Here is a 17944-nt window from a genome sequence, read left to right as displayed (position 1 = left end):
CGAAATATGGAAAAATGACGGCAAAAACTAGTCTTTGCAAAAAAAAGCATCTTTAACCACTTCGCACCAGAGCCTGTTTTTGCCTTCGTGACCGGGCCAATTTTTTCAATTCTGACCACTGTCACTTTATGAAGTAATTACTCCGGAACGCTTCAACGTATTCCCCTGATTCTGAGATTGTTTTTTCGTGACATATTGTACTTCATGATAGCAGTAAAATTTCTTCGATATCACTTGCGTTTATTTGTAAAAAAATCGGAAATTTGGCGAAAATGTAGAAAATTTTGCAATTTTCAAACTTTGAATTTTTATGCCCTTAAATCAGGGAGTATGTCACACAAAATAGTTAATAAATAACATTTCCCACATATCTACTTTACATCAGCACAATTTTGGAACCAAATTTTTTTTTTTGTTAGGAACATATAAGGGTTAAAAGTTGACCAGCGATTTCTCATTTTTCCAAAAAAATTTACAAAAACATTTTTTTAGGGACCACATCTTATTTGAAGTCACTTTGAGAGGTCTTTATGACAGAAAATACCCAAAAGTGACACCATTCTAAAAACTGCACCCCTCAAGGTGCTCAAAACCACATTCAAGAAGTTTATTAACCCTTCAGATGTTTCACGGGAATTTTTGGAATGTGGAAGAAAACAATGAACATTTAACTTTTTTTCACAAAAATTTTACTTTAGACCCAATTTTTTTATTTTTTACAAGGGTAACAGGAAAAAATGGAATACACAATTTTGTAGTGCAATTTCTCATGAGTGTGCTGTTACCCCATATGTAAGGGAAAACCACTGTTTGGGCGCACTGCAGGGTTCGGAAGGGAAGGAGCGCCATTAGACTTTTTGAATGTGAAATTTGTTTGAATAATTAGCAGACGCCATGTTGCATTTGGAGAGCTCCTGATGTGCCTAAACAGTGGAAACCCCCCACAAGTGACACCATTTTGGAAACTAGACTCCTTAGGGAACTTATCTAGATGTGTGGTGAGCACCTTGAACCCCAAGGTGCTTCACAGAAGTTTATAATATTGAGCTGTAAAAATAAAATTTTTACATTTTTCCCACAAAAACGTTTTTCATCCCTTAATTTTGCATTATCATAAGGGTAATAGGAAAAATTGCACCATGAAATTTGTTGTGCAATTTCTCCTGAGTACGCCGATACCCCATATGTGGGGGAAAACCACTGCTTTGGTGTACGGCAGGGTTCGGAAGAGAAAGGAGCGCTATGTTGGCTGGGATAGGTGGCAGACACCATGTCACATTGGAAGAGTCGCTGACATGCCGAAACAGCAGAAACCCCCACAAGTGACCCCATTTTGTAAACTACACCTCTCAAGGAATTCATCTAGGGAAGTAGTGAGTATTTTTTAATTTTTAAATTTATACCATTGGGCAGTGAAGAAAACATAATATTTTTACCCTCAGATTTTACATTTTCACACAGGGCAATGGGTAAAAATGGTGCCGAAATGTATCACACAATTTCTTCTAAAAGTGGCAATACCCCATATGTGGCTGTATCGTACCGCTCAGCCATACAGCGAGATCTGGGGGGGACGGAGCGCTATTTTGACAATTGGAGAACAAATTATTGTAGAATAGGCATTTGGATTTGGGAGCACAAAATTTTCTGAATTTCTTTTGGCGGGCAAGGGCCATTTCGCTTTTCCAGAGCCTTTCTGCTACCAGTAACTTGGAAGTCCCTTATATTTTTAACAGATGATGGACCTGAGTGGGGACTAGCTTTTTTTGAGGACTGAGTTGAAGCTTTTATTGGGAACATTTTACGTAACATTTATCCGGCGCTCTAGGCTGAGCACTTACATCGGGGTTTCCATCTAAATTTCCAAGTGATATAATTCAGATGAAACCCCTGTGGGATCCATTCACTGTAATGAGGCAGCAGAGTTACTCTGGACTCCGTCTGGCCCCTGTTTAGCGGTGTCCTTTTTTTCAGAAGTGCACAAAACTGTTGCCAACCGCACTTTTATGCACGCCTAAAAAAACTGACACCGTGGGATCACAGGCCAGACGGCATCCACAGTAGCCTATATCTGCCTCATTACAGGGAATCTTCCGTCATGGGTTCCGTCTGAATCACGTATTTCAGAGATTTACATGGAAACTCTGGTGTAAGCGCTTAGCGCAGAGCGCAGGATTAATGTGAGCAGAGCCATACTGCGATCTTTGGGAGACCTAATAAACAAATCAGTAGCAGGTGAAGAATTGGTTTTATTTATTTTTTACGCCGTTCCTCGTGCGGTATAAGTGATGAGATTACTTTATTCTTCGGGTCGGTGCGATTAGAGATACCAGATTTATATCGGGTTTTTATGACTGACAGCTGTCACACACTAAGACGCTTTTTTTTTTTTGCAAAATCTAGTTTTAGCATCGCCATATTTTGAGAGCTATAATTTTTCCATATTTCAGCCGACAGAGTCATGTGATGGCTTGTTTTTTTTGCGGGAAGAGTTGACATTTTTATTGGTACCATTTTTGGGTGCGTGACATTTTTTGATCGCTTTCTATTCCGTTTTTTGGGAGGTAAAATTAACAAAAACCAACAATTCAGGAATTGTTTTTTGAGTTTCTTTTTTTATGCCGTTCTGCGTGTGGTAAAAGTGATAAGGCAGCATTATTCTTCGGGTCAGTACGTTTACAGCGATACTACACTTACTGTTTATTTTTTTTATGTTTTGGCGCTTTTACACAAAACAATGTTATAGAAAAAATATATTTTTTTTGCATCGCTTTATTCTGAGAGCTATAACTTTTCTTTATTTTTCGGCTGATGGAGATGTATGGTGGCTTTTTTTTTTGCGGAACAAGATGACGTTTTCAGTGGTACCATTTTTATTTCCATTTTTTGCTTTTTGATCGCATTTTTTTCCACTTTTTGTTTGGCGATATGATGAAAAAGCATAGTTTTTTGCTCCGTTTTTTATTTATTTTTATTACGGTGTGCACAGAAGGAGTTAATTAGTGTGACAGTTTTATAGATCGGGTTGTTTCGGACGCGGTGATACCAAATATGTGTACTTTTTTTTGTTTTTGCATAAATATACGGATTTATTGGTTTAATATTTTATTTATTTTTATTTTTGTGATTTTTTTTTTTATTTTTTTTATTTTTTTTAACAGTTTGAAGACATTTTTAGACTTTTTTTTTTACATTTTTACTTAGTCACTGTATGGGACATTAATTTTTATTTTTCTAATCACTGTTCTCATGCAATGCAATGTATTGCATTGCATGAGAACTTTGCTGACAGTTTCACACTGTCTGTCTCCTGCTAGACTTCAGCTGCAGGCTGAGCCTCTAGCAGGACACCATATATGGCAGATCCGGAGGCGGTCATGTGACCTCCGGCTGCCGTAACAACGGCAGGTCCTGGAAGACATCAGGGGGCCGTCGGAGAGGTAAGTGGACGACCCCCTCTCCTCTTACTATCTTCTAAATGCCGCAATCACTATAGATCGCGGCATATAGGAGATAGCAAAGGGTTAACCTCATTGGGACCTGATCCAGTCAGGTCCCGATGATGTCCCCTGTCAAAGCTGTCGCTCTGAACCGCAACCGCACCACCAACCGTTCATAAACGTCGGCACTGCACAGAGCCCAGGCAGCGCCGACGTTTATGTACAGTGGGCGGTCTGGAAGCGGTTAAGGCTAGGTGCCCACAACGCAGAAATGGAGCGTTTCTATAAATCCCTGGCAGAAAATAAACTCATGCGTATATTACATGTGTTTTTTTTTCTGCCAGGTAGAAGCGTTTTTAACATTCAATTTCACATGCAGGTTGTCAAGCGCTTCTCCAAGTGATTTTAGCATCACTTGGGAAAAGTGCTTGACAACTTGGTCACACTATATAAATCCATGCAACCGGCATGGATTTATGTTGTGTGACCAAGTTACGATGCTGCAAATGCAGCATCAATAGTAAAAAAATTAAAAAATGCTGAAAAAAACAAAACAAAAAAACATTATACTCACCTTCCGATGGCCCCCGGTCTCCTCCTCCGGTGCGTCCGATGTCTTCGGCACCTTGCGGTGCTCTAAAAAGGACCTTCCATAACAACATTTAGTCTCGTGACCGGTCACATGACTAAATGACTCCATGGAAGGTCCTTTTACACCACTGCGAGCAGCCGAAAAGCCAACAGTGCCACCGGGAGCAGACAGGGGGCCATCAGAAGGTGAGTTGTGTTTTTTTTTTTTTTTTTTAACTACAGGTACTATGGTACCCGGGTCTGGAGGAGAGTCTCCTCTTCTCCAGACCCGGGTACCATCCGTGTATTGAATCGCATAATATCCGCATGTGCACGCGTAGTATGCGGATATTAAGTGATTCAATGCAAGTCAATGGCGGCTAAAATGCCGCATTTCCGCAGAATTAATGGTAGTGCATGCCGGTTGCATGGATTTATATAGTGTGACCAAGTTGTCAAGCACTTTTCCAAGTGATGCTAAAAAGCGCTTGACAACCCGCATGCGAAATCGCATGTTCAAAATGCTTCACTTATGTTTCTACCTGGCAGAAAAAACGCATGTAAAATCTGCATGTACAATCCGCATACTTTTTTTCTGCCAGGGAGATGCAGAAATGCTCAGGAAAAATCAGCAGCATTTCTGCATCGTGGGAACATAGCCTTATAACTTCCTAACAAAATACTTTTTGGTTCCAAAATTGTGCTGATGTAAAGTAGATATGTGCGAAATGTTCTTAACTATTTTGTGTGACATATCTCTCTGATTTAAGGGCATGAAAATTTCAGATTTTTTTTTCACAAACTAAAGTCATATCGAAGAAATTTTACCATTATAATGAAGGACAATGTCACGAAAAAACAATCTCTGAATCAGTGAGATCCGTTGACTCATTCCAGAGTTATTACCACATAAAGTGACTGGTCAGAATTGTAAAAATTGGCCCGGTCATTAATGTGCAAATCCCTTCGGGGGTAAAGGGGTTAATAATTATGCAAATTGCCTCTTCAGAAAGGAAGAGAACCTGAGTGCCACCCACTGGATGTAGCAAGCCTAAAAGTCAGTGTCGTTCCTTTTAATGAGCCTTGCCATATTACTTAAAACAAATGGCAAAAACAATCTCAAGTTGCAGACAGGGTGTTTTGGGGTATTGCCCCTTCTCAGTGCAAAGCATGAGATCTGATTTTGCTATATGAGAGGCCTCTGACTGGGGTTATAAGGGGTAAGGGTTCTCCTTGTGGAGAATGGTATGCTAGTGTGAGGAGGCTTATAAGCCATATATGCAAATTGCCTCCTTATTTTATTAATGTAACCCATGTATGTTAGGTGAGCCCTTGCCATACATACTCACAGTCAGCACCTTATCTAGCTACTGCTGTTATACTATATAGATCCTGTCAGCTATCTTTGTACTGCTATGCAGACCACTAACCCTCACACAGCACCATCAACAAAAAAGAGAACACAAACTAAACTTTTATTAAAAGTTCTGACCTTTTTTAAAATGAATCAAAGACAAACAATTCAGGTTGTTTTGCTGAACAATGAACACCATAAAAGCTAAAAACAATGGAAGTGTTTTTTCCAGTTAGTATTTTTGGAAATCCACCATGTGGTGCCAGAGATATGAACCATTTTAGCTAGTGGTAATTTTTATGTTCTCTACAAGGGTCCGTGGCTGTATTATGCAGAACCGCCTAAAGACACGTCCTCAGAGAATCATGTGAGCCACGCCTCTTTGTAGAGACCAGAATTATTAATTTATTTATTTTTAAATTAAGATTCATGTGTCTGGAACAATTTACTGAATTTACAAAATAGAGGATTTGGCTGCAGGTCAAAATACATATAAGTAAAAGTTGCAGTATTGACTGATATGTTAAACTTGTAGCCTCCAACTCCTCACTTTGAAGAGGATCTGAAGGAAGTTCTGCGCAGCGAATCAGGCATAGAACTGGTCATTGTGGATGAACCCAAACTTGATCGAGCAAAGAGGAAACCAGGGGTAAGTAGTGGCCCGGTACTTGCATTCAGACCAGTTCTATGTAATTGCTTTTTGTTTCCTTTTGCGGTTACATTAGGTGTTTCCATTTTGTCCTTCCAGCATCCTCATAGTCCCATCAAGAAAGTGCGAAAGTCTCTCGCTTTAGATGTTGTTGACAAGGAGATCAAACCTCCTACAATGTCCCTTCGTTCAGCCTCACTACAAGTACAGGTAAAATGTTAGATAAGGATTGTTCCTCTGTAGAAAATAACCAGTTTGTCTTTTATGGCTCTCATTATGTGGTAAGAATGACCTGGCAATATGATTCTCCAGGCCAGTATGATTACGACAAATCAAACATGCATATTGTGGTCGTTAATATTTTTGGTGCAGTTTTTCGAGACCCGTAGCGGTTTCATTTTTTTGGCCGATGTAGCTTACTGAGGGCTTATTTTTTTTTCCTCATAATGGCATTCTCTGATTAACAGCAGCAGTTGACGCTCCGCTTTACCCGTGCCTGTTAAGAGACAGATGACTGAATAATGTAGCCGTCATCTGTCGGGAAAGATGCAGGCCCAGTTCCTGAGCCTGCATCAGAGCCAGAGCTTGAGTGTGTCTGAGACTCCCTCCCACCATTCCTTCAATGAGCCACATGGTGTAGCTGGTAATGGTGATCTTGAATTGTCCTTGAAATTATTTTTCAGTATGAAAGTGACCGACACCCTAATTCAGCAGTGTGTCAATGCAATGGTGTATCACAATGAATCCGGTGCAATGAGAGCCTGGTGCTTGCTTTTTGTTCTTTTTAAATCATGTATGCAAGTTCAGGAGTCTGCTTTCCCACCCACCAGAGGTCCCCAAACCTGTGGCTTGCGGGCCCATGATTTGTGTGGCTGTGGTCTCCCAGCTTGGTGCATCAGTATAAGGTGTAGCAAACTGCTATGAAGAGCAGGTCTCCAGGTGGTGACTTCTGTAAGTAGCCCGGCAGAGAAGAGCAGACCTAGATGCACATATACTGGGTGTGGGGGATAATAGGGTAATATATTAAGCTGGGGAAATGATGGTACTTCCATTTAAAAGGTTGCTTGGAGCTGGATGTGATGGTATTCTTGCTTCAAACACTCCCTCCACACAAAGTGAGGGCAAGGTAGGGGAAACTCTAGATATAAGAATAATGCCTATGAGGGAGGAGTTCACATCATTTGTGTATTCGATGAACAACAATGGGTAACAGTACTGTGGGAAGGGGGTGCCAGGATGTCACTATTCAGGGGGCTCTGGTTGTGACTCGCCACCATGTCTCAGAGATAAATGTGTCTTTTAAACTAAGAGGATGGTGACTACTGCACTAGAAAATGAGCACTATGCAAAATAAGAGTTTTCTGGAAGCGATCATTGAGCGGGGTTAGCTTGAAAATCTTGAATACTGAGAACCCTGAGCTCGCAGTGCTCGGCTCGTGCTGCACCTGATGATAGAGCATGTCTATGGACATAGAACAGTCGCATGTGTAAGCATTCCTTCATACATCTTGCACCAGTCCTGAGTTACAGGGTGCATTACAAAAAAAAAGCTGTTCTGATGATCCTGTAGGCTCAGAGCCGTTGTCTCCTTGCGTGTTGGGGCTTGCCTTTTTAAAATGTAATCTTTGAGAGGCGATGAATAATTGTGACAGGAAAAAAAATGAACGTTCCACTACTTTAAAGACACTGTAACAGTTTCCATTGACATTTTCCATGGTGCTTGGTTGGACCCACAGTGCTGTCGTAGATTTACCAGAAATCTAATTTTGCTGCTGATTACGTTTTGGGTTGGTGTATTGCATTTATGAGTTGGTAGCTTGATGTCTTCTGAATAATTATTCTCTTATTTCTTCATCAGCCTCAGACCTGCGAGAGCTTCTTATCCATGTCACTGAATGAGTCGTCTTGTAGCAGTAAAGAGGACAGTTTATTAAATCAGGGATTTGTCCAGGTCAAGCAGAGCAAAGGATCCTTGATCCATGAAGAAACCTCACATACTGATATCGGAGAGCTGGTTAAAACTCAGGAGTCATCTCTTCGTAAATGCCTACTCATCAAAACAGAGCCAACAATACATGTAATTACAGACTCCTGCACAAGCTTACCGGTGGATGTATGCACCATTGTGAAGACCTCCTATAACAATAGTAAAGAAGACGACATGAAGCTCAATAAAAATATTGTTTGTAATGCTGAGAAACAGACGACAACACGAACAGAAACGCTCAGGATTCCAGAACCGGTAAGTGTCCCAAATAAGAAGCCACAGGACCTGGTAATAGTTCAACATTTTGTAGCTGGATTTTTCGTTCTGGAAATAATGGGAACATACCATTTAAGTAATGATGGGATAGTGCGTTGTCTGGTATAATGCCAAAGAGCTTTATTGAGCGGCTTCTTATGTCATACATTTGTCTTAATGCTATGACAGCATGTAGCGTAAATGATGTGCTTTTTTTTTTTTTTTTTTATCCACCTGTTTTCTGCAAAGTGTCTGCATCAAAGTACACTAACAATCCTCTGATTTTTGCAAGTTTATATACTCCCCATACCCCCCCAACCCCTCCCCCCTTGACACTATGTTAAGCCAGCTTTTACTTATCTCCTACTTGTACAATATATTTTTTAAAATTTGACTTCCTTTTATTAAAGCCATACAGCAGTACTTTAATTACAATTATCAGACTACTTTAAGCTACTGCATCTAGAGAGATACTCATTGAATAATGAAAGTATATTGAGATTCGTGCATCCGATGCTGGTAAGTACCTGCAGAGCCTTTCCAGCATCTCATGGATGCCCTGATTCGGGTCTGAGTGGAGATCTCCTAGGACATCTGTGGTCTCATGCCCAGAAGTTTCCTGGAGTGGGGTCCGTACACAGTCGTGTGAGTTGTGATGAAACTCACAGATTGGCGCTGCCTCTGATTTCAGATTTTTAGGCTGTGTGCCCACGATGCGTTTTTTTAAGCGTTTCCGCAGCGGCAAAAACGCTGCAGAGACTCTTAAACGCTTGGTAGAAGGTCTGCAATGTCCCCCAATGATGATCCGCATGTGCTGTGCACATGCTGCGGAAATTTCCGCTGCGGATTATCATTGCGGAGAAAAATGCAGCACTACCAATTATTCGGAAATGCTGCGTTTTCGCTGCCATTGACTTGCATTAGAACGCGCCAATTCCGCAAGACTGCATCTGTACTTGCTTAATTGGCGCGTTCTAATGTGCAGATGGTACCCGGGTGTGGAGGAGAGGGGAGAGTCTCATCCACACCCAGGTACCCTAAAAGCTGTAAAAAAAAAAAATAAATAAATAAATAAAAAATAAAGATTATATTCACCTTCTGGCGGCCCCCGGACTGCTTCCCTGTGCTTGCCGACAGATCGTGCAGGACTGAAGGACCTGCGGTGATGTCAGTCATGTGACGGCAGGTCCTTCAGTACAGCGTACCACGATCTGCTGGCAGCCAGCGCAGGAAGACTGCAGGGGCCATCGGAAGGTTAGTATAGGTTTATTTTTTCTTTTTTGACATGCCGTTTGCATGGATTTATATAGTGTGACCAAGTTGTCAAGCACTTTCCAAGTGATGCTAAAATCGCTTGGAAAGCGCTTGACAACCCGCATGCGGAAATGCATGTGAAGAACGCTTCACATCCGCATGTCCCTGGCAGGAAAAACGCATGTACAATCCGCATGTACAATCCGCATGTACAATCCGCATGTACAATCCGCATGTACAATCCGCATGTACAATCCGCATGTACAATCCGCATGTACAATCCGCATGTACAATCCGCATGTACAATCCGCATGTACAATCCGCATGCATTTTTTCTGCCAGGGAGATGCAGAAACGCTCAGGAAAAAATCCAGAGCATTTCTGCATCGTGGGCACATAGATTACACCGCCCCCTTCAAAAACCAAAGTAAGGCTATCGCTTATTTGGTTGGTTTGTTTCCATTGACTCTTGATGCATTGTCATGTTCTCTGAATTACACAAGAGTTTCATGAGTTTTTTTTTTAAGATCTGATGTGTGATTTAGGTGTTCACTTAACTTTTTTTGAGCGGTGTAGTTAGAGCTTTTAGGGTATGTGCCCACGATGCAGAAATGAAGCAGAAAATTTCTGCATCATTTCTGCATCTCCCTGGCAGAAAAAACGCATGCAGATTGTGCATGCGTTTTTCCTGCAGAATACATGCGGATCCACATGCAGATTCACATGCGTTTCCGCATGCAGATTGACAAGCGCTTTCCAGGCGATGTTAGCATCACCTGGAAAGTGCTTGATAACTAGGTCACACTATATAAATCCATGCAAACAGCATGGATTTATACAGTGTGAACCGAGAGAGTGTATATACTTACCTCCGATGGCCTGTGCTGTCCTGCTCACTCCGTTCTCCCGGCTGCCGCCAACTTTGAATTGAAAGACCTGCCGACGTCAGCGTCACGTGACCCGTCACATGACTCTGACGTCACCGCAGGTCCTACAACTCACTGCAAGTGCCGGGAACCAAGCGGGAGCGCTGCGCGGGCCGACAGAAGGTAAGAATACATTTATTTTTTATTTTATTCTTTTTTTACAGCTTTTTTTAATGGTACCTGGGTGTGGATGAGACTCTCCTCTCCTCCACACCCGGGTACCATCCGCACATTAGAACGCACCAATTACGCAAGTACAAATGCTGTCTTGCGGAATTGGCGCGTTCTAATGCAAGTCAATGGCGGCGAAATCGCCGCGTTTCCGCAAAATTAATTGACATGCTGCGGATTTTTGACCGCAGCGTTAACGCTGCGGAAAAATCCGCATCATGGGCACAGCACATGCGGATTTCCATTGGGGAACATTGCTGCCCTTCTACCATGCGTTTTTCATGCGTTTCCGCGGCGTTTACGCAACTGCAAAAACGCCGCGGAAACGCATGAAATACGCATCGTGTGAACACAGCCTTATACCTTCAGTTTTCAGTAAGGAAGCAAAAATGCACGTTATTCAATTAAAAAATGTTGGCAGATTATGGCATTGTACTCTTGTAAAGTTTGACTGTTCAGACTGGTCTTACACTCCATTTTTACTTGAGCAATGGTGGGGACACTCACTGGCTAACATTGGGGTCTTTTTAGGTGTTCATTATTTTGTTTTATTTTCACTGGATTTGATTTTTGCTCAACGTTATACATTTTATTTGTCAAAGAATGCTGGAAACCTGATAGAAGAAAGAGCCTAAACCTTCTGATTGTTAGAATTTTTTTTCCCCATGCTTTTATTTAAAGCAGATCTGCTGCATTATGTATATTGGTAACCAGACCTTTATGCTGATCAGGAGGCTGAGTAAGTGTCACAACCTTAGAGCGAGATGTCTCTACCTGGGGCAATTAATAATGCCGAAATTAGGACATTTTTAGCATGTATATATTACTGCTCTGTGGTCCATAACTTTTGATGTGTAGAAGAAAGGGCTGTCTGCCGGCACCGGTCGTTATTGTTGGTAATACTTCCCATGACATGTCTATGCTAATCACATAGAAATGAATATGCTATAGCCATTTATGCTGAGTGATTTGACGCGGCTGCTAGGTAATAAACCTTCACGATTAAGTTAGGCTTTAAAAAGGTTAAATTACACATGCTGATTTCCGTGCAAATTACAAGGCTAGAAAAGAATTGCCTGCAGGTGTTCTCTTACCAAACAACATCCATCTCGCTCTTTCGATGCCACCCATGGCTCCCACACAGATTCGTAATTAGAGGAATTTAAATAATTATCCTTTTCCATTTAGAAAGCGTTAAAGCATTTCCAGCCGTCCCTTTAATCCAGTCCAAGTGTTTACCTTTTATTATATGTTTAATAATGTAACGAATTTGCTCAAGTGACACATATGTCGGCTTTTCAGCTGAACTAAAGGTCTCAGCATGCCATGGAGGACTCTCCCTGTGGTAACAGGGATGGTCTCGAGTGATAGGTAGTGTTTAGCACTGGGATGGCATTGTCTCTAAGCTCTCATGTTGTCTGTAGAGCCAGACTCCATAGTATTAACCACTCATTAACTTGGCGGGAAGACTAAGGGATGCCAATAAAATGTGCAGCCAGAAATGTTCATTACTGGAGCTAGAGCTCGGAGGCTGGAGTCCTTCTGGAAAAAAAAGCCAGCCAGGTCTTGGGACTGAAACGTTAATGGGGAGCGGGAGCCTCTCATACTCCGCTCATAGAGGGCAGACTTTAGGACTTCTGCCAGGTTGTCCCTTGTAATGTGAGCAGTGTGCTCGCCCATCTTGGGGTCATGTAATGCAGCTTCTACCTTCATTCACATTTAGTGTAATTGCACTGGTAAGACACTTTTAGACACAAGCCCAAAGTGTGCCCATACACCTGCCAGCAGCTAAAACAAAGGCGCAGAAGTGCTCAGCTGAGCACCACTGTCCTCTGATACAGAGGAGACTTTTTATTGAGCCCATTTTTACCAGTGGATTACTGTATTGCTTTTAATCCTTCATTTTTGCTATCAGTGGGGGGGAGTCTCTGTACCCAAACCCTCATATATGAAACCATATGACTTAAGTTTTCGAAAAGTACAGTTAATGTTAGTAGGGTGCAACTACAGTTTAGAGCCTAAACTAGCGGTTTACATAGCGGCGTTGGAGTGCGCTGGAGTAAGACGCACCTTTTTAATTTGTGTGTATCATTTAGCTGCCTTTGCTCCACTGTAAGAAATGTACGGACATCATAATTCACACCAAATGTGGTGTAAATTGCGACTAATTTGTTGGCCATGCTTAGCCACGCTGGTCTGTTGGTCAGGCTATGCCCACTTTTCAAAAATTAGGTGGCACTGAGTAGGACTGGTGAAAAAAAAAAAACTACTTGTTGCGCAATAGTTTTGCAAAATTACAAACTGTTTTAACGTCAGAATTCTGACATAACTGATCAATGTCTATAATTGAAGCAAATATGTTTATATTTAATAGGTAAAATGGTTCCAAGCACTCTCATAAGCTACTAAATGGTAATGTGATTGAGTATTTTTAATGACTTATTGCCCATTGATACGGTGAGGAGAGATGACTGTCAGTGAGCATCCTTATGTCTGACCATACTGGAGAGCTGACCATGTCGATGAGCATCATTATGGCTGACCATACTGGAGAGCTGACCATGTCGGTGAGCATCTGTATGTCCGACCATACTGGAGAGGTGACCATGTCAGTGAGCATCTGTCACGGGTGTGTCAGAAGTGACAAACAGTCGGCCTGCAGTTGGTTGCAGGAAATCTCTTCTTTTGGCATTACAGACAACTTATTGAAGCTGTCTCTTGGACCCAGTGGCTACCTTCCTCTGGCTAATTAACACCCTGGCCTGGGTTTTTAAATACCTGCTGTGTGCCAGAGGGAGGTGCCGTCGATATTTATTACTCCTTGTGAAGGCTTGAGCAAGAGCAGTACTTCTTCCTCTCTGGTGCTAGAGGACGTGTGCGCATTTGTCTGGAGTCGACTAAAGCTAAGCGATTTTTCCCGTTTGTTCCCCCTTATTGTCTTTAGTGTTCAGTGGGGATAGACTAGCGCTCATCCCCTCCCCTCCCTTCCCTAGCCAGGGCCCAACGCCAGGGAAAGACAGGGCTAGGTAGGTACGTGTGCTGCGATTGATGAAGAACCAATATAGGGACGTTAGTGGAGACAGGGTGATATTAGATCAGCCTTGGAGGTCTCCACTCCCCCCCTTCCCTAGAGTCTGGGCTCCCTTTCCCTCTTCCCTTTGTGTTGCAATAAGTCTTTCCCACACCTTGCGTGACAGCATCTGTATGTCTGACCATACTGGACAGGTGGCCATGTTGGTGAGCATCTGTATGTCCGACCTTACATGAGCCCGGCTGCTGTATTTCTGTTTCTACCCCACTCACAATATCCATTTCTTTTGTTCCCCAGATGAGTAAGGCTTGGAAAATCATCGCTTTCGGTGGCTCCCAGGACCAGCTACTGATGCAGGAGAAAGCACGCGCAATTCTGAACTTACACAAACACAGCTCTACTTCACGAACTCTCATTATGTCCTGATACCGTGCACCAAAAGAACTTCTCCATCACCCAGGTTTAGAAGAACTATGTCACCGTGCAGCTACAAAGCCCAAGATATATATTTATAATGGATTCCGGCTGTTACCACAAACGTCAAACAGGATCATGCATTTTTTTATTTTTTTTTTTAATTTTTTTTTTAATGAAGGCGTCCATAAGAAATGATAAAAATGATATAATGTTGCCCCATATCCCTTTTCCAACATAGAAACCAATTGTGACTTACCATATTGTTACATGTTGCAGTCTTTTAAAGGAGTGTTTTGAACTTAAGAGACAAAGGATCTGCTTATTTTATCTGTTTAATTTGTATTCACAATTAAATGATTAAGAACGGCAATCCCACTAACAGGGTGCAATTTCTGAAATAAAAAGCGGACTTTTTTTTTTTTTTTAAATACGCTTTTTTTTTTTCTTCCCCCTAACCTTGTACAACCTCTGTAGGCTGGAATCACAAACAACATTTTTTTCCTTAATACAAGTGTTTCAATATAATTTTAGGAGGTCTTTTAATAAGTCAAGCTTCAAACAAGTTGAGTAAAAGTTGAAAGCAGTTGACTCTGCTCTAATTTCCTCTCAAGGGTTATGCTACCACGTTGTGGTGCCACGATTTGTGGAAATCATGTCCACATGTGGTCGGTAATGGACTGCACAATGTAACTGTAATCTCGCCCTTAATGGCTGTGTGGTTTTGGTGATACTGTAGCTACCAATTACCACTCTACTTGAGCACCCCACCACCACCTCAGCGTGGGTTGGACCTGGATACTGCATGGCCGTATATACCAGACCTGTTATCCACAGTTTTTTGTTTGCCTCATTTTAATCTGGTGACAGGTATGGACGGGTGCTACAGTTTGCAAGGTTTTTTTAGCTAGTGTAGGATGTAGGGAAAGTGTTTACAGTAAGTATATTTTATTTCTATTAATATAACTGATCTTAAAGAGGTCCTCTGGGAGTAGGTAAACGGACATGATACGGAATCCGAACCTCTGCAACCACAGCTGAAAACGTTTGTTCCCCCCCCCCCTCTAATTTGACATGCTTTTAAAATGTACATCTGGTTCACAGGATATGCCATAATTGTGTAATAAAATGCAATGTTCTATGATAGAAAAACCAACACCAAAACTTGCCTTGTCATAGAAAGTCTTGGGACAATTTTTCTTCCCTCACATTCCACCACCTTTGCAAATGTGCATCAATGTAGAGATCAGATCTCATTGGGGATGTAATGTTGGCCAAAAGTTGCGTGGGAATTCCAGATTGATACTAATTAAAGGTGGTCTGTCGCCTTCAAAAAATGCTTTTTACCTTCCGTTCTAGTGGAAAGCTTTCACCAGTTTTTTTTGCTATCCTGTTTGAAAACAGAATGATGTAGGTGCAGAGATGCTGATTCCAGCAATGTCACTGGGCTGCACGTTTGATAAAATCCCTGTTCTGTCTGCTGCAGATTTACCAGTTCTATGAATGGTGAGCTCTGTATTACACTGCCAATTAGTGCTGGAGCTTGGTTATACAGAGCTCATGAATATGGAGGATACTTTACATGGCTGCAGGTTTACTCGTTATCTAGCGGTGATGGTGTGTTTGTTTTCATTTAAACAGCAAGCAGCCCAGTAAGTGACACACCGCTGGAATCTGGGTCTCTGTCTCTACATTCGAGAGCAGCATAATCAGATGGCAAAAACCTTTTAAAGGGACTGTTGGTAAAAAATGACTATTCAAACCAAGTACAGGTGTAGGTGCATCATGGCATGGCCAAGCAATTTAAGGCAATGTGCACACGCGTTTTTTATGCATTTTTTTCCAGACCTAATTGGCCCCAAAATGCATGTTATCCTCATGCCAGCATTGCCTATGAGAATTTTGAAGATCTGTTGTGCACATGATCAGAAATTTTCCTGACAGGATTTCATGTGCGTTTAAATCTGCAGCATGTCCATTCTTTGTGCGTTTTTGTCTGTTTTTCCTATTTAATGCTCAAAAAATGCACCAAAAAAACGCTGCAAATTTTCTTCAGCGTTTTTGCTGCAAAGAGGCGCAGAAACGCTGCAGAAATTTCTGCATAAAATACTGATTGTGCGCACATAGCCTAAGTACACCTTCCCACCTACTTGTTTTCTATCCATCAAGACAGATCTGTAAATCGAAGAAGGGGATATTGGGGATGGAAGGGGATACAAGCAATTGTAGCTAAATGTTTGGCCACGTCATGTTGCGCACAATGCCTGTACTTGGGTTGAACAGTCATTCTGTGCTGACAAATTCCATTTAAAGGGACTCTGTCAACACTGAATGATTGTTCAACCGAAGTACAGGCTCTCGGTGCTTCATGGCAGAACCAATCATTTATACACACATTCCGACCTGCTTGGTTTCCATCCGTCTCTGGCTCTATGAAGCCAGAGCTGTCAATCAAAATCGAGTGATGGGGATTAGTGATAAGCGAGCATGCTCGTTACTGGAGATTTACGAGCATGCTCGGGTGTTTTCTGAGTATCTTCGCGTGCTCAGGTGTTTGTTTGAGTCCCTCTGTGTGCATGATTTGCAACTGTTTGACAGCTCTAATACATGTGAGGAATGCCTGTTTCTTAGGCATTCCTAACATGTATTAAAGCTGTCAATCAGTCTCATATCATGCGCGCACACAGTGACTCAAACATAACACCCGAGCACGCGAAGATACTCGGTGAACATGCTCGCCGAAAGGGTTAGCAGGACATATTTGCTCGTCACTAATGGGGATTGAGGGAAAACAAGCAGGTGGGAAGATGTATTTAAATAATCTGCCATTAAGCACCAAGTGGCGGTTTGAACAGTGATTCTGTGCCGACAGTCCCTTTTAAATGCCTTATTGGAGCAGCGGATATTGAGAGAAAATGAAGTTGTATTCTCCCTGCAGCTGCTAGCTTCATCGTCAGGGCTGGGCATTGGTCATTACACAGTGAGTGTGGCTGTAATCACTCCGTAACACATGGACAGCCTGCCCTGCATCTTGTGTATAGAGCAGGCTATGAAAGTAAAGGGAAGTGATTACAGCCGTGCTCCCTGTACCGCCTGATGACTGGAAGTGAGTGGCTACAGGGAGAATATAACAATGTATTCTCTTATTGCAGCCATGCTCACAGTAAGGTGGCCAGACATGATTATATTGGTTATCTGCAGGTAAATGGCATTATTGGATACAGTTTCCCTTTAAAGGGACTATGAACAAAATGACTGTCCCAACCAAGTACAGGCGCTTGGTGCTTCAAGACGGCCAATCATTTATATAAAGCTTACAACCTGGTTGGTTTCCATCTATCGCCACCTTTTTCTGGCTCTATGAAGCCAGAGCTGTCAATCAAAGAGGGGAATACAAGCAGGTAGGAAGGTGTATATAAATGATTGGCCATGCCGCAAAGCACTGGCTGCCTGTACCTGACTTGAACAGTCATTCTGTGCTGACAGTCCCTTTATATCGATAAACTGCACATAGTTACATAATCCCTGCCACTTAATTGCGTTTCAGGGTTTTTTTTTTTTTTTTTTTTGTGGGATCTCCACCAACAATGAAGTGTTATTTAAACTGCTCATACTTTGTATTTCATACAGTGGAAGATATCAACATGAGCATGGCAATATTTGACTAGCCAGTGTGAATAAAGTTCTTTCCAGAATGAAACATTGTATTGCATCCTTAATGGGCTGGTCTTATTCTTATGGTCTGCATTCATTATTCTGTGGTTGTCATGTTACGAACACACAGCTAAAGGGACTTGTGTCAGCACAGAATGACTGTTCAAACCATGTACAGGCGTGACGTTGCCAATCCTTTATATGCACCTTCCCACCTGCTTAGTTTCTATCTATCTCCA

The 17944-nt window shown here is 42.0% G+C and overlaps 1 protein-coding gene across 2 annotated transcripts in view; it reads left to right on the top strand.

The window, feature by feature from the left end:
- Window positions 1-17677, top strand: part of MYBL2 (MYB proto-oncogene like 2) — a 41313-nt gene extending 23636 nt beyond the window's left edge. Inside the window, exons 8-11 of one of the 2 annotated variants that reach the window (XM_073683805.1) lie at window positions 5900-6013; window positions 6113-6223; window positions 7872-8255; window positions 13935-17677. In XM_073683805.1, the coding sequence (XP_073539906.1) occupies window positions 5900-6013; window positions 6113-6223; window positions 7872-8255; window positions 13935-14063 (738 nt within the window). In that variant the 3' untranslated portion in view covers window positions 14064-17677. The remainder of the gene's footprint in view (window positions 1-5899; window positions 6014-6112; window positions 6224-7871; window positions 8256-13934) is intronic. The other variant, XM_073683804.1, reaches the window with a different exon arrangement.
- Window positions 17678-17944: the final 267 nt, after the last annotated feature.

The sequence above is a fragment of the Phyllobates terribilis genome, unplaced genomic scaffold (assembly GCF_046119375.1).
Source record: "Phyllobates terribilis strain yellow unplaced genomic scaffold, ASM4611937v1 Scaffold_5__5_contigs__length_657084704, whole genome shotgun sequence".
In the NCBI taxonomy this organism is placed as follows: domain Eukaryota; kingdom Metazoa; phylum Chordata; class Amphibia; order Anura; family Dendrobatidae; genus Phyllobates; species Phyllobates terribilis.
Note: the sequence above shows the minus strand (reverse complement) of the source record. Positions and strands in the feature narration are given on the sequence as shown.